Below are 13,432 nucleotides of genomic sequence, written 5' to 3'. Positions count from 1 at the left end.
GCCATGCACCTCTCTTCGTGGAAGTCCACCCTTGGAAGACCTTAAGGACAAGCGATACTTCTACGGAATATTTCCTCATTTCCAACATTTTTTTGTGACTCAGACTCCCTGAGTCAGAGGTGTCCTTGTATTTAATAGTCTTCAGTAGATTCTTCTCCCATGAATTTGATTAGTTATTTTTGAAGCCGAGTAAATTTTAAGCATTTGCAACATCCTGTGGCAAACAGCTGCCCAATCTAATGACCTGTTTGGGTGCAGAATCATTTCCTTTGGTTTGTTTTGATCCTGCCACTCGCTCAGTTTTTTTGATGCACTGATTCTCACGGTGGAGAAGACACTGAAACCGCACTTTGCCTCGTGTCATTTTACAGGCTTTACCATGACTTTTCCTGTGGATGTCTTTTGGGAACAGAAGAGTCCCAGCCTGAACAACTGTTCCTCCTATGGACACAAAGACGTTATGGTCTTACGACCATCTGAAAATTATTTCCCTTTTGTCTCCATTTCTTTCATAATAAGCACCATGATTCTTGGGTGCACCCTCCCACATGGTTTAAAAACCAAATCTAATGAAAATGCCCCAAAGCAGATGTCCAGCATCTCCCAGGTGACTTCAAATTGTCCCGTGCCCGTATTTTCTCCCCTGGGTGCTGCCGTGGTCCTCCCCCAGACTGCAAGACCTGCTGCCTGAGGGATCTGTCACTTCGTGTTTCCTCCTACACTAGGCACAAGGGAAACAAAGGAGACACCACATGACAGCAGAGCCATTCATCTCCAGCATAAAACTTGTGTGCAGTAATCAGCCTGTTTCAGCACAGAGGCTCATCACCCAGAGGCAAGGAAGCTTTCTGCTCATGACTTGGAAAGCCACAGCAAGGCAGGATGAGGTATCCAGGCGAGAGCATTCAGTTGGGACTTGAGTGTGCCTGTCACCCTTGGGTCTGGGCATTTGAGATTTTTGGATCCACCTGGATATTAGACAGCACAAAGCCCTCAGCTTCCTGTGCAGCCTTCAGGAGGCAGCTGGCCTCACTCACCCTGTGTTCCTGTGACTCATCTCAGGCCATGTCTCTCCCAGGTGTCTAAGCAAGGGCAGGTAACTCCTACCCTTTGAGCTCAAACCAGGCTACAGGATAGTCAAGCAAATTTGCCTGGATTCTCTAAAACGGATGCCCATTTTTTGTTTTGGTGGAAGGACCCTCATGTGGACCTCAAAGGGGTCTTCCCTGATGGGCAAGCCATCTCTGACCTCAGCAGATGACAGCTGTGGCTCACAGAGCAGCCTTGCAGGGACTGTAGGGGCTGTGAAAGAGGGGTTCATTCCAGCCTAAAGCCAGAGTGCTCCTCTCTGTCCTTCCAGCCCCAAAGCACCCCATGGGGTGAGGCCACACACTTGGGACACCTCTCTGTTGAGAAGGAGGCCCAGGAGAACAGCCTCAACACCCACATAAGACTTTTTCAAGATGTTTCTGGAGCAGCAGAGCTTTGAAGCTGGTTTCTGGTAGCACCCTCTTGTGTGGGAGTCTCAGGTGGCTAGTAAAATGGTTCAGCATGCCCACTGTCTTTGTCCCAGTGGTGGAAGACTTTGGTCTTTCTCCTCCTCACAGCTGAGCTGCCTAATTCCACAAAACATCTCTGAGACACCTGCATCTGGGGGTGAAACTGCCCCCGTTGGTTAAAAACCACGAATGAAGAGGGATCTGGCAGAGAGGCAGGCAACACAGTTGCATAATCTCTGTTTCTGTGGGAAGCAAGAGCAAAATGAAGAACTGTAAGGGAGTTTCCCAAATGCCCATGTCAGCTTTGACTGAGCTTTCCTGCACCCCAGCAAACCACACCACTGCTGTGCCTCAGTTTCCCCATCAGGTGAACGAGGATGGACCGTACCTGCCTTGAAGAGTCATTGGGATGGGGGGGCTGAGACAAAGAAAAAAAGGGCCAGAGCTGTTAAATCAGAGCCTGTGCCTGAAGATTTCAATTAATCCAGTCATCATCATCATCATTATCATCACCTCCGCTGACGTTTGCCCAGTGCCACATGGGTTGGGTTTGGCTGAAAGGGAGGGAGGAGGGCACTCACATTCCTGGGCAGTTTGACACAAGAGGTTTGAGTCGTGAATAAATAAATACCTCATTTGCATGTTCCTGGCTGTCTCCACTACATCTAGTCTCAGGAGCTGCCTGGAGACGGAATTTTTATTTGGGGGGGGGGGGGCGGGGGGCGGGAAACAGGGCACTATTCTGTGGCATGGAGATTGCCAAGGGGTGTTTTGGTGAGACAGCCATTGCCGATAAAACATGGCACGACTGCAAGAGGAAAGGGGGCAGAGCTCCTCCTCTTCCTCAGTGTGATTTTTGGAGCCTGCAGGTTGATCCTTACTGTTGGAAAAAAAAGGAAAAGGTTTTTCCTCCTTGTTGCTATGTGTAAAGACCACAGCAACAGCTGGGAAATCAGACAAATTTGCTCTCTAGCCTGTCACAGAAAAGCAAACAAAAGCGACCAGAAAATAAAAACAAGGGCACAAAACAATCTGTGCAAAAAGCAAATATGTGATTTAAAAGGAGGCAAAACAGTGCTAGCATACCACAAAGTGTATGAACTTCCCACTAGTTCACTTCGTGCAACCCAGGTCGCCACAGTTTTGAGACAAAGCTGCCAGAGCCACTGACTTTGGGCAGTCAAAATCTGTCTCTCCCTCTTGCCCCTGACCTACGTGTATGGATTGGTTTAGTCCTCCTTGAATTTTTGACCTTTTAGGCTTTTTTTTTTTTTGCATAAGGCAGAGCGTATAACACACCCTCCCAGTGTACATCCCACGGAGGAGGGCTCTGGCTGTTTTACAAGGGCATGTAGTGATAGGACAAGGGGCAATGGCTTTAAACTGAAAGAGGGCAGATTTTGATTAGATCTAAGGAAGAAATTTTTCACTCAGAGGGTGGTGAGGCAGTGGAACAGGTTGCCCAGAGAAGTTGTGGCTGCCCCATCCCTGGAAGTGTTCAAGGCCAGGTTGGATGAGGCTTTGAGCAACCTGGTGTAGTGGAGGATGTCCCTGCCCATGGCAGGGGGGTTGGAACTAGATGATCTTTGAGGTCCCTTCCAACCCAAACCATTCTATGGTTCTATGATTCTATGAACATTGGCTTTACCCTCCTAAAGCTCTGGAGCCACCTCTGCTGCTGGTGCAAAGTGGCTGCACCATCCCCGTGCAGACAGGTGAGACTTAATGAACCAGATGACACTTAATGAGCCATCATCGCTCCAAGCAACAAGTGATCATTGAGGCTCATTTTAATCAATGTGGAATTACCCGGGTGGTCCCAGAGCACCAGGAGAGACCTTGGCATCCCTCTCACCCCATCCCATGAGTGAGGAGCTGGTGGTGTCTGAGCCAGGAGCTGGGCTCCAGCTATCTCAGGACACTTTTTTTCTTTGAGTGGCTGCCAGGAATGTGCTGGGTGCCTGTCTCAAGCAGGTGGTGAAGCCCTTGGGGTTTTGTTTAAAGCTTCAATAGATACAAATATCTTTTTTACCCTATTTCATTTGCTTGATGAGGTTCCCTACTTCTTCACCATCATGAAGATTGCTCATTAGCTATGCATTTCTGTGATATGGCCATACTTGGGAGGGACAGTCAAACATTACAGGAGTGCTTTCTTGTGTCATTACTCTGTGTACCAGATTATTTTTGTCTGAGAGTTACAAATGACTCTATCATGTGTTAATACTTGAGAATTTGAAGCACTTGAAAATACTTTAGAAACCAAAGGGAGGAACTATTTAATCCCATAATGAAATGCAGATTTTGCTGAGGTGGGACAGAACCCCCTCTCCTCAGAAGAAGAAAGAAAAGCCATCAAATCTGGGTAAAGCTGCTGGGAGAGTTTGGCCAGGCAAGGAGAAGTGCCATGTCCTTGCATGACTGGACCGTAGCTTTCTGCCTTGCTCCAGGCACTATTGTTGAGATCAGGTTTTGGAGGGCTTGGAAATAAACCAGCCATGGCTGTGGGGTGGCCGAGGTGGGTTAGAGATGGATGCAAAGGTCTGGTGGGGAGACCCCCAAGCAGGAGCTGGCTTTGCCCCTGGAGAAGTGTGAGACATCCTCATGTGATGCTGAGCCCAGGGACATGCCAAGGTTTTAGCTCAAGATTTAGGTCTCGAAAGCTGCTGTGGGACCAGAGCATTTCTGCAGCCGTGGCGTTTGCTGGAGGGCTCTAGGGTGGGATGAGGCAGCGTGGAGGGAGGGCGGATGCAGCACAAGCCGGGGTCAATGTGGTGGATAAACCTGCTTGGCAGCCCCATCTGACCGCAGCCCCTTTCCGCCAGCTGCACACAATGCTGGTGGCATTCCTGGGGTGGGAGCAGAGGGAGCAAGGATGTGTGTACACGCAGGTGTGCGTGCGAGTGTGCGCTTGTGCACAGTGCTTTGAACCACGCGGTCAGCGCTGTGGTGGGCTGAGGTTTGGAGGTGCTTGGATGTTTGGGAGATGCCTCTCCGCATGCCAGCTAGTGAGGTTCAAAGGTCTGAGCCTGCGGGCAGGAGGTTGCTGGGCTGGGATCTAGCACCTTGTTTATGAATGGATTCGGCAGGCCAAAGGCACTTGTGTCCTCTCAATTAAAAAAAGCAAGAGCCATATCTGCAAAACACCAGCAGGCTTTTTGTTTTGCCATGCATAAAGGGATGGTGAGAAGCAGAAACCCTCTTTTTCTTCTGCAGCTGCCCCTTTTTGGGACACCAGTGATCCCCACTGGTGGTTCGACATTGTCCCTGGCTCTGCTTGTGTGCCAGGAGAAAGGACAGCCCTGCTCCACCAGCATGGGTGAACCAAGTGAGGAACAGATGGAAACAGAAATAACCCAGTGGGGAAGGGAAAAATCTCAGCCCCAGTGTGTTGGTCACACTAGTGCTGTCACCTCACAGGAGACATTTCGAGTACCGACTGTCACACCAGCTCATCCCAGTGTGGGGAGACAGGCTGTGTGCCCACATGTGATTTCCATTTGCGTGGAGCAAAGGGCTGGGTTGTGGTTTTTGACCCGGAGTGGGTGGTCATGGACCTTCTGCCATGGACAGGGACACTTCCACTAGACCAGGTTGCTCAAAGCCCCATCCAACCTGGCCTTGAACGCTTCCAGGGATGGGGCAGCCACAACTGCTCTGGGCAACCTGTTCCACTGCCTCACCACCCTCTGAGTGAAGAAGTTCTTCCTTAGATCTAATCAAAATCTGCCCTCTTTCAGTTTAAAGCCATTGCCCCTTGTCCTATCACTACATGCCCTTGTAAAAAGTCTCTCTCCAGCTTTCCTGTAGGCCCCCTTTAGGTACTGGAAGGCTGTTACTAAGACCACGCTTCTCTTTTCCCGGCTGAACAGCCCCAACTCTCTCAGCCTGCCTTCATAGCAGAGGTGCTCCAGCCCTCCGATCATCTTCGTAGCCCTACTCTGGACCTGCTCCAGCAGCAACATGTCCTTCTTTGGAGACCCCAGAGCTGAACGCAGTATTTGAGGTGGGGTCTTATGAGAGCAGAGTAGAGGGGCAGAATCCCCTCCTTCGACCTGTTGGCCACGCTGCTTTTAATGCAGCCCAGGAGACGTTTGGCTTTTTGGGCTGCCAGCACACATTGTTGGCTCATGTTGAGCTTCTCATCCACCAGCACTCCCAAATCCTTTTCCTCAGGGCTGCTCTCAATCCATTCTCCGCCCAGCCTCTACTTGTGCTTGGCATTGCCCCGACCCACGTGCAGGACCTTGCACTTGGCCTTGTTGAACTTCAGGAGGTTCTCACAGGCCCACCTCTCCAGCCTCTCAAGGTCCCTCTGGATGGCATCCCTTCCCTCCAGCATGTCACACTGGCAAAACATGGGAAGCCGAAAGGTCCTTGAGGTCTCAGCACCCACTATAAACATCAGTGTGCTACCAACATCTTTTCTCATAACAAATTCCACATTAAATCCAAAACACAGAGCTCTTCTAGCTGCTAAAAAGAAAAATTCACTCTGTCCCAGTTGAAACCAGGACAACACATGTGGGTATGCATTTGTCTGCATGTGTGTCTAGAGGTATATGTACGTGCTGGGGTGTGCACATATGTGTATGCGTGCATGTGTGTGCAGCTGTATGTGTATATATGTGTTTGTGTGCGTATATATGTATGTCGCACATGTATCTGTGTGTGTCTGTATGCGTGTGCAGGGGGATGCCAGGTACTTGGGGGCTGCAGGAGGCTGGGAGGCTCCAGCAGCTGCCCTGTTATCCACCTCCCCTGAGGCCAGTCCCTGAGCCCCCTTATGCCACCCTGGCTGGGCATTACACCCCGTCCCAGGGACGGCAGGGCTACGGGGGAAAGCTGAGGGGTTTGCACGATGGGGCACCTCAACAACCTGCCCTGGACCTGCCGTTCATTCCCCAAGTGACTGAGTCCCTCTTCCCCTGTTGCTCTCACGCAGTGCAGGGATGTGACCTTGGGGCCAGAGATCACCAAACTAGTTTTCCCAGCCTTCCTAAAAATCCTGCGCAGGACTGTAATTACCCTCACCTTAAATCAGAAGAGAGCTGGACACCACAGGTATGCCCACAGCACCTGGAGGTGTTGGGCAGTGAATCACATCTTGGGGAGGATGGAGCATGATGAACTGGGAATGGGTGAGAGGTGTGGAGCTGCAGCACAGGCATCCTGGTCCTATCGGGGTGGGAGGGAAGGGGGAGGAATGGGAGCTCCTTTGGACAAGAAGGAGCCCTGTTTCTTTTGGGAACATGAAGAATAAATTCCTCCCGAGTTAGGAGCTGAGGCTGTAATTTGTAGTCAGTGGAGTCACTGGGAATGTGCACAAGAATTACTTGCAAAACTGGATGGGATTTAAACATCTATGATAACTGGAAGTCAATTTTGGAGGCAGGCGACCTTGGAATGCAAGGGAGTGCAGGGGAGCGTGTGCACGGACACGAATGGATGAAGAGGATTCATCTCCCCAGCTCGAGGGGCAGGGGTAAGCCTATGGGACCTGTCCCAGGCCGCTGAGATGGTGGAAGAAGTGACTCAGAGGTTACAATGGGCAAAAATCCCCTCCTGGGATGCTAGGAAGGGGGCTGGGGATCTTGCTGCTGGTGGCTGAGATTGAGAGAGGCCATGATGCAGCAAGTGAGCAGGAGCTGCAATGAGCAGTAACAGGGACCAGAAGCCTCATCTCATAGCAACAGCCATCACCTGCATGCCCACATGCAAGTGTTTGCATGAAGGAGGTGGTCCCCAAATACAACAACGGGTCAGCTTGACTCTCAGGAGACTTTCCTTGGAAAGCAGGAGCCAAACGCCCCCATGCAGGAGTCCCAGTGCCCTGGTTGACACAAGGCAAGACTTGGTTTTCTGCAGGTTTTCATGCATGGAAGTCGTTAAATATTGGGGATGCGAGGCTTGAGGGGCCTCTTGGCAATGACGCTGGTGACCGTGCCCAGCTAGGCAGCAGGTCAGGTGACATACAGGCTGCCATCAGCCTTTTTTGGGAACAAAAATGATGCCTGGCCCTGAGCAGGAGCTCAGCACTGGGATTTCCCAGGCAGAGATGCTGTGTAGCAGCAGTGTGCGGAAACAGGCTCTGCTGGGTGAGAGCTGGGCAGCCGAGGGTGCCAGTGGACATGGCGTTGCTCTGCTTTCTCTGGCTGAGCTGAAGCTGAGAGCCTGCCCTGCTCCGTTGCAAGCCAGATACAGCAAAGACCTGCAGGGCAGACAGAAAATCAGTTGCAATCATCCTCTGAACACCTAGCTTGGTTTTGATTGGTTTTTTTTCCCCTTCAATACCCGACCTGCTTATTTTTCCCCCAAACCTGCTCATATTTCCCACGAACACAGCCCATGAGCAGCGGGCTGATTTGCCTTACGGGGTCTTGTGCTGGGACACAAGTTCAACCCAATTCAGTGGGGAGTTCTCTGAACTCCTACATTTCCTTTCAGGATGGATATGTGATCTTCTACCCTCTGTCTTAACAAGCCTACATATTTGCTCTTGAAGAGATCCTGCTTATAGCGTTCCCATAGTGCAGGAAAACACCTGAACTGAGGGTGGCCGGGGCTCAGGGAGAAGAATTTGGACCTGGCACGGAGAAGATGCACTCCAGGCTGGGATGCTATCTCAGAGCATAGTCCTCCTAAAGAAGGACAGCCCCACTGGAGTCACACACAACATCCCCAGCTTCACAGGGGTGCATGGCAGGGTGTGGAGAAGTGAATTAAACTGTGTACAGTTATGCAAAAGCCAGTCAAAGAGCTGGAAACAGAACTAAAAATTGGATCCGAGTCCCAAATCTGTGACGTTCTGTTCAGGGACACAGATAGAGTGGGCTTTTAAATACCCTGACAACCCAAATGTGGTCAGACCTGGGGTGTAGAGTTGCTTCTGTAAAGGCGTATGTATGTAAAGGTGTATATAAAGAGGATATTTATCCCGCTTGGGTAATCCTGCATGGCCTGCTGCTGACCCGGCCCCACTCCCGGTGCCGGTTCCAGCCCCTGTGGGAGCTGGCCAAGCTGAGTCAGCCTGCTGTGGCTTTGCCTTTTGCACTCCGCAGGTCACGTAGGGGATGTCTGCTCCGATTAATCATGAAGTTCCAGAGCTCAGCTCCGCAGTGCACAGGCTGTGCTTGCCCTACCTGGGATCAACCTGACCGTGCTGCCTGCAGCCCGGCTGCTTTGGGAAATAAAGCTCTTTTCTGGGTGCAGGAAACGGTTCTCTGTCTTCACTGCACCTCAAAAACATCAAGTAACGCAGGGTCGTTGGGAAATCCTCACATCAGGAGGCAGAGGTAGCTCTACTGCTGAGCCACCTGAGGCTCAAAACTGGAGAGGGACGATTTTCCAGACCCGGTTCAGCCGTTTGCCAGCATCGTGTGCATTGTGCAAACCACAGCTTACTTTATCATGTGTTTACATACGGCGGGCATCAGCTGCTCAGAGCTGAGCTGATGCCCTGGTTACCCCCCTAACCCCTACGCCCAAACAGCCCCGAATTTTCCCCGTGTCTAGAGCACGGAGCCACGCTGTGCTGAAAGCTGAGTCTGGCACGTTTATCAAACACCAACGTCTTTCAGCTCTCCCTCCCCAATCCCTGTAAAGTCCCTTTTGGATACGGTGCGAGAAACGCGGCACTGCTTCCATCAGGGTCCCCAGCACGGGGTAACGCTGGCCCCAGGCCGGCTGTGTCCGGCCGGCTGAGCCAGCCAAGCTGACCGTGACACCGTGCCGGGCTGTCCCGAGAACCGCGGCTCAGGGGTTACAGGCCGCGAGTTCGGGGTACAGCCCGCCCGGCTCCGGGCTCCATCCCAGCCGACGCAGGGGAAGGCCCGAGGGGCCCGAACAGGGGCTCGGCGGGGCTGAGGGCTGGACGGGGCACCTCAGCGGGGCGAGCCGGGGCCGCGCCGCGCTATGGGCCCGACGGGCAGCCACCCCCGCCCAGGGGGAACCCTCCCCTCCCCTGCCGGCGGCCGAGCGGGACCGGAGCCGCGCTGCCGCCAATCACCCACAACCGCTGCAAAACGCGCCGCTCTCAGCACGACGTGCCGCAAAGCCGGGAAATAGCCCCGCCTCCCCTCCCCTCCGTCCCCGGCCGCCCGAGCAGGCTCGGCTCCGCGGGCGGGAAGGTGGGGCGCAGCCGGCGCGGCCAATAGCAGCATGGCGCTGGTACCCGCGGCCAATAGGAGCATGGCGCTGGTACCCGCGGCCAATAGGAGCATGGCGCTGGTACCCGCGGCCAATGGGGAGCGGCGCTCAGCGGCCGGCGGCGTGCGTGGCGCCGCACGTGGTGGCAGGGTCCGGGCGCGCGTGTGGCGGCGGCGGCCATGGCGGTGAGGCGGCGGCGGTGGCGGCGAGGGGGGGGTCGTCGGTGCCCGGGGGGCCCGCGGGACTCGGGGACGAGTCGTGCTGTTTTCTCGTAGGGCTCTCCGGAGGCGGTGGCGCAGCGCCGGGAGCCCCCCGCCGGCGGCGCGGCGCGGGGGGGGAAGAGGACTGCCGGGGCCGGGGCCGGATCGCTGCAGCCGGCGAAGCTGAGCCGGGCCGAGCTCTACAAGCCGCCGACCAGCGAGGAGCTGAGCCAGCTGAAGGAGACCGAGGATTTGTTCCACTCCAGCCTGCTCCGCCTGCAGGTCAGCCGGGGGCTCGCCGGCCGCGCTCCGCCCCGCGGGGGGACCAGCGGGGCCGACACCGCCTGGGGAAGGGGCCGCGGGCCGCCGGCGGGATCTGAGCCCGCCTGACCCGGTAAATCCGGGCAGCGGCCCCGTCTCGGCAGGAGCCAGGCTCGGGGCAGGGCCAGCAGGCACAGGCCGTGCGAGGTACCTGGATGTTACTGGTGTGTCCACCCTAATTCCCTGTTTTACGCCCATTTTACACTGTTTTTACACCTCTCCAGCACATCTCTGCGGTGTGGTGGAAGAGCGACCGTTGCATCCCTCGCTGCGGTGGGTTGTTGCTTACCGGGTTGAGGAAGTACCATCACCAGCTGTGCCGGCTGCTGTCTCTGACCAGCTTCTGGTTGGGGCAGGAGGATTTTTTTTGTGTTCTGGGAAAGCAAGCTGTCTGTGCTACGGGGAGGTCAGGCTGGTGACTGCTTGGCTCCTGGCGGTTGGGACGTTTTTGATTTTTCTGAGGAGCGGCTTTGATCTCCTGACTGCCTGCTGGTGTTGGTGTCAGGGTCTCTAGGGCCTTGTTCCTAGTGTGAACTCGCATGGTCGTTTCCTGCAGCTAATACTCTGTCGTACAAAAAGCTTTTCTGAGAGCTATGCCTGTGTGAATCACACCAGTTTTCTTGTGCCTGGACTTGGCTCAGAAGCTGGTGAGGGGGAGTTGACTGCCATCCAGCACTTCACAGAAGATGGCAGAAGCTGCGTTATCCTTCTGCCCATGGGCTGACCGGACTCTCAGCTCCAGGCAGAGTTTGTGGAGAGGAGCAAGTGTGTTCCTCAGCTTATCTGCTGCCTTCCTCACCAGGCTTAGTGATTGATGCTGGAGGACACAGTAAAAGGCAGGAGCAACTCCAGTGTTGCGACTGCCTTTGATGGTCCCTTTTACCCCTGCAGATTGAAGAGCTCCTGAAGGAGGTGACACTGAAGGAGACGAAGAATAAGAAGATTGATGCTTTCCTCCATGAAATTAACAGCCTACTGAGTGCCATTCCAGAGACCCCAGAAACTGAAGTACGTTCAGAGGGATAGAGGAGGTGGCAAGACCTTTGTATGGAGCAGGCTCTGCTGTTGCTGTGCAAGCAGAGGTCCTCATGGACTTATCTCCCTTAGAGACTGAAAAAATATTACTTTGCTTTGTCTTAGAGGGGAGAGGGGAGCACTGTGTCTTTAAGCCCGGGGCGCAGGTGCCCGTGGCTGCACGGAGAGAGGCGTCTTGGTCCCTGCACATCTGCTGTTGGTGATACTTAGAACGTTTTGTGTCTCTCATCTGTTCCCAGCTCACCGACCAGTCCTGGCTCATCGAGAACGTGAAGGTCCCATTCCTGCAGGTGCCATTCAGTGTGAAGGGGAGGTTCCGCTTCGTGCCCCCGACCGAGCTGAAGGTGGTGGGCAGCTACCTGCTGGGCACCTGCATTAAGCCAGAGGTCAACGTGGACGTGGCAGTGACCATGCCGCGGGTGAGTCTGGCTAGGCATGCCTGGGGCCTGACTGAGCCCTGTCTCCTCCTGTCTCCCACAACCCCTGCCCTGCCCTCCGTTCTGAATGAGGTTATAGCATCTGGACATGCAGTATGGTGACTCCCACAAGGAGCTGGGCAGTGCAGTCTCACCGCTTGCTCTGTCAGAGCTTGCAGCTGCTTCGACTCTAGTTCCTCATGAGGATCTTCCTTCTCTGTGCCTGGGCTGAACCTCTTCCACGTTTCTGGGGAGATAGATGCTGCCCAGCTTTGTGCCCCATTGCACTTCTGCCCCAGCTCACAAGACTGTGTTACAGTGAGGGTGATGTTTGCAGGCTCTTACCCCTCTAGACCTCCCTCCCCTAGCTGCCTGGACTTGCTCTAGTGCGGTTTGAGACGAAGCGATGACACTCTGTTTGGCTGCATGGCTCTGTTCTGTCTCCTGTGATCCTGGAGCCTGGTGAGCCAGCAGCAAGGTAGGGTCCTGATTGATATGGAGGTCCTTGGGGCTGTAGCCACGTGACTGAGATGCGACTGCCTGGGGGGCTGGGACGAGTGATGGGTCGTGTAGTGGCTTAGGCTGAACCGGTCTCTGCAGGCATGGGAGGTGAGATTGCCCCATCCCTCTCTTCCCAGGAAATCTTCCAGGACAAAGATAACCTGAATCAGCGCTACCACCGAAAGAGAGCTCTGTATCTGGCCCACATTGCCCAGCACTTCTCCAAGGAGAAGCTCTTTGGCAGCGTGAAGTTTGCCTACATGAACAGCAACCATCTCAAGCCCATCCTGCTCCTGAGACCTCAAGGTAGCACATAAGCCTTGCTCTGGTGGGGGGTGTGAGTGGGTACTGGTTTTAGGTGGAGGCGGGTGGTGGTGGTCTCATACCGTGTAACAGGCCCTTTAGAAAGGGGTCAGTCTAGGGCTTTCGTCACAGTTGGTGATAAATTTTTGAGCTTTGATGCTCCTGATTGTCCGCTCCTTCCACATAGAGTCTAGTCCTCAAGGTCTCTTCTCCCAATCCACCTCTGCAGCTTGGCTGTGCTCGCCAGCCATGGCCTTGCTGGCTTACCTATCCTGTAGGTACTTCAGGGAGTAAAGCAGACCCTAGCAAGACATGTCTATGTCTAGCACTGTCCTTCCTCCCTGCTCTCCTCACCCCGGCTCCCCACCATCCTCTTGCCTTCCCCGGGCAGTCTGGCTCTCCTCTGAGATGATGTGGCATGTGTGGGCTGCTGGGTGCTGCTTGTTTCCACAGAGCCCGCGTGATAGCAGGTTTGGGTCTGGGACAGGCAGTGGTGTGGCAAGGCCAGGGCAGGCAGGAGAGTGCCACAGTACCAGACTGGCCAGTGGGGATGAAGATGGGACTTTGACACGAGCAATGTGACCTCAGGGTTACTGTTGGCTCTGGGATGTGGTTGCTGTCTTTGCTGAGATGATTTCCACTGTTGCTGAGCTTTGCTAGGAAGGAGCTTTTTCCTTTCCCCAGGCTGGGAATGTTCCCTGTTTTCTCAAGTTAGTTTTCTCTGACATCTCTTCCTCCTGCACATCTGTCCCCTGGTGCTTACAGGCAAGGATGAGAAGATGGTCACTGTCCGACTCCATGCCTGTCCTGTCCCGGGTCTCTTCAAACCCAGCCGCTTCTATCCCAGCAAGAACAATGTCCGGACAGCCTGGTTCACGGAGCAGAGCACCCCCAAAAAAGGTAGGGCCTGAGGCTGGGGGAGCACGAGGCTGCTTGGTTCAGCCAGAGACTGCTCCGAGGTGGCTTTGCTGCAGCCCTTTTCTGTGAGCAGGAGGTTTGTGGTTGGGTC

General features: G+C 54.2%; 1 protein-coding gene across 1 annotated transcript in view; it reads left to right on the top strand.

Annotated features, from left to right (window-relative positions):
* The first annotated feature begins 9,659 nt into the window (after window positions 1-9,659).
* Window positions 9,660-13,432, top strand: part of NOL6 (nucleolar protein 6) — a 29,250-nt gene continuing 25,477 nt past the window's right edge. Inside the window, exons 1-6 of the mRNA XM_086629223.1 lie at window positions 9,660-9,797; window positions 9,923-10,129; window positions 11,060-11,176; window positions 11,443-11,622; window positions 12,258-12,426; window positions 13,189-13,323. Of these exons, the coding sequence (XP_086485349.1) occupies window positions 9,660-9,797; window positions 9,923-10,129; window positions 11,060-11,176; window positions 11,443-11,622; window positions 12,258-12,426; window positions 13,189-13,323 (946 nt within the window). The remainder of the gene's footprint in view (window positions 9,798-9,922; window positions 10,130-11,059; window positions 11,177-11,442; window positions 11,623-12,257; window positions 12,427-13,188; window positions 13,324-13,432) is intronic.

The sequence above is a fragment of the Tauraco erythrolophus genome, chromosome Z (assembly GCF_009769465.1).
Source record: "Tauraco erythrolophus isolate bTauEry1 chromosome Z, bTauEry1.pri, whole genome shotgun sequence".
Classification (NCBI taxonomy): Eukaryota; Metazoa; Chordata; class Aves; order Musophagiformes; family Musophagidae; genus Tauraco; species Tauraco erythrolophus.
The sequence above is the reverse complement of the archived record's forward strand: the minus strand, read 5'-3'. Positions and strand labels throughout refer to the sequence as shown.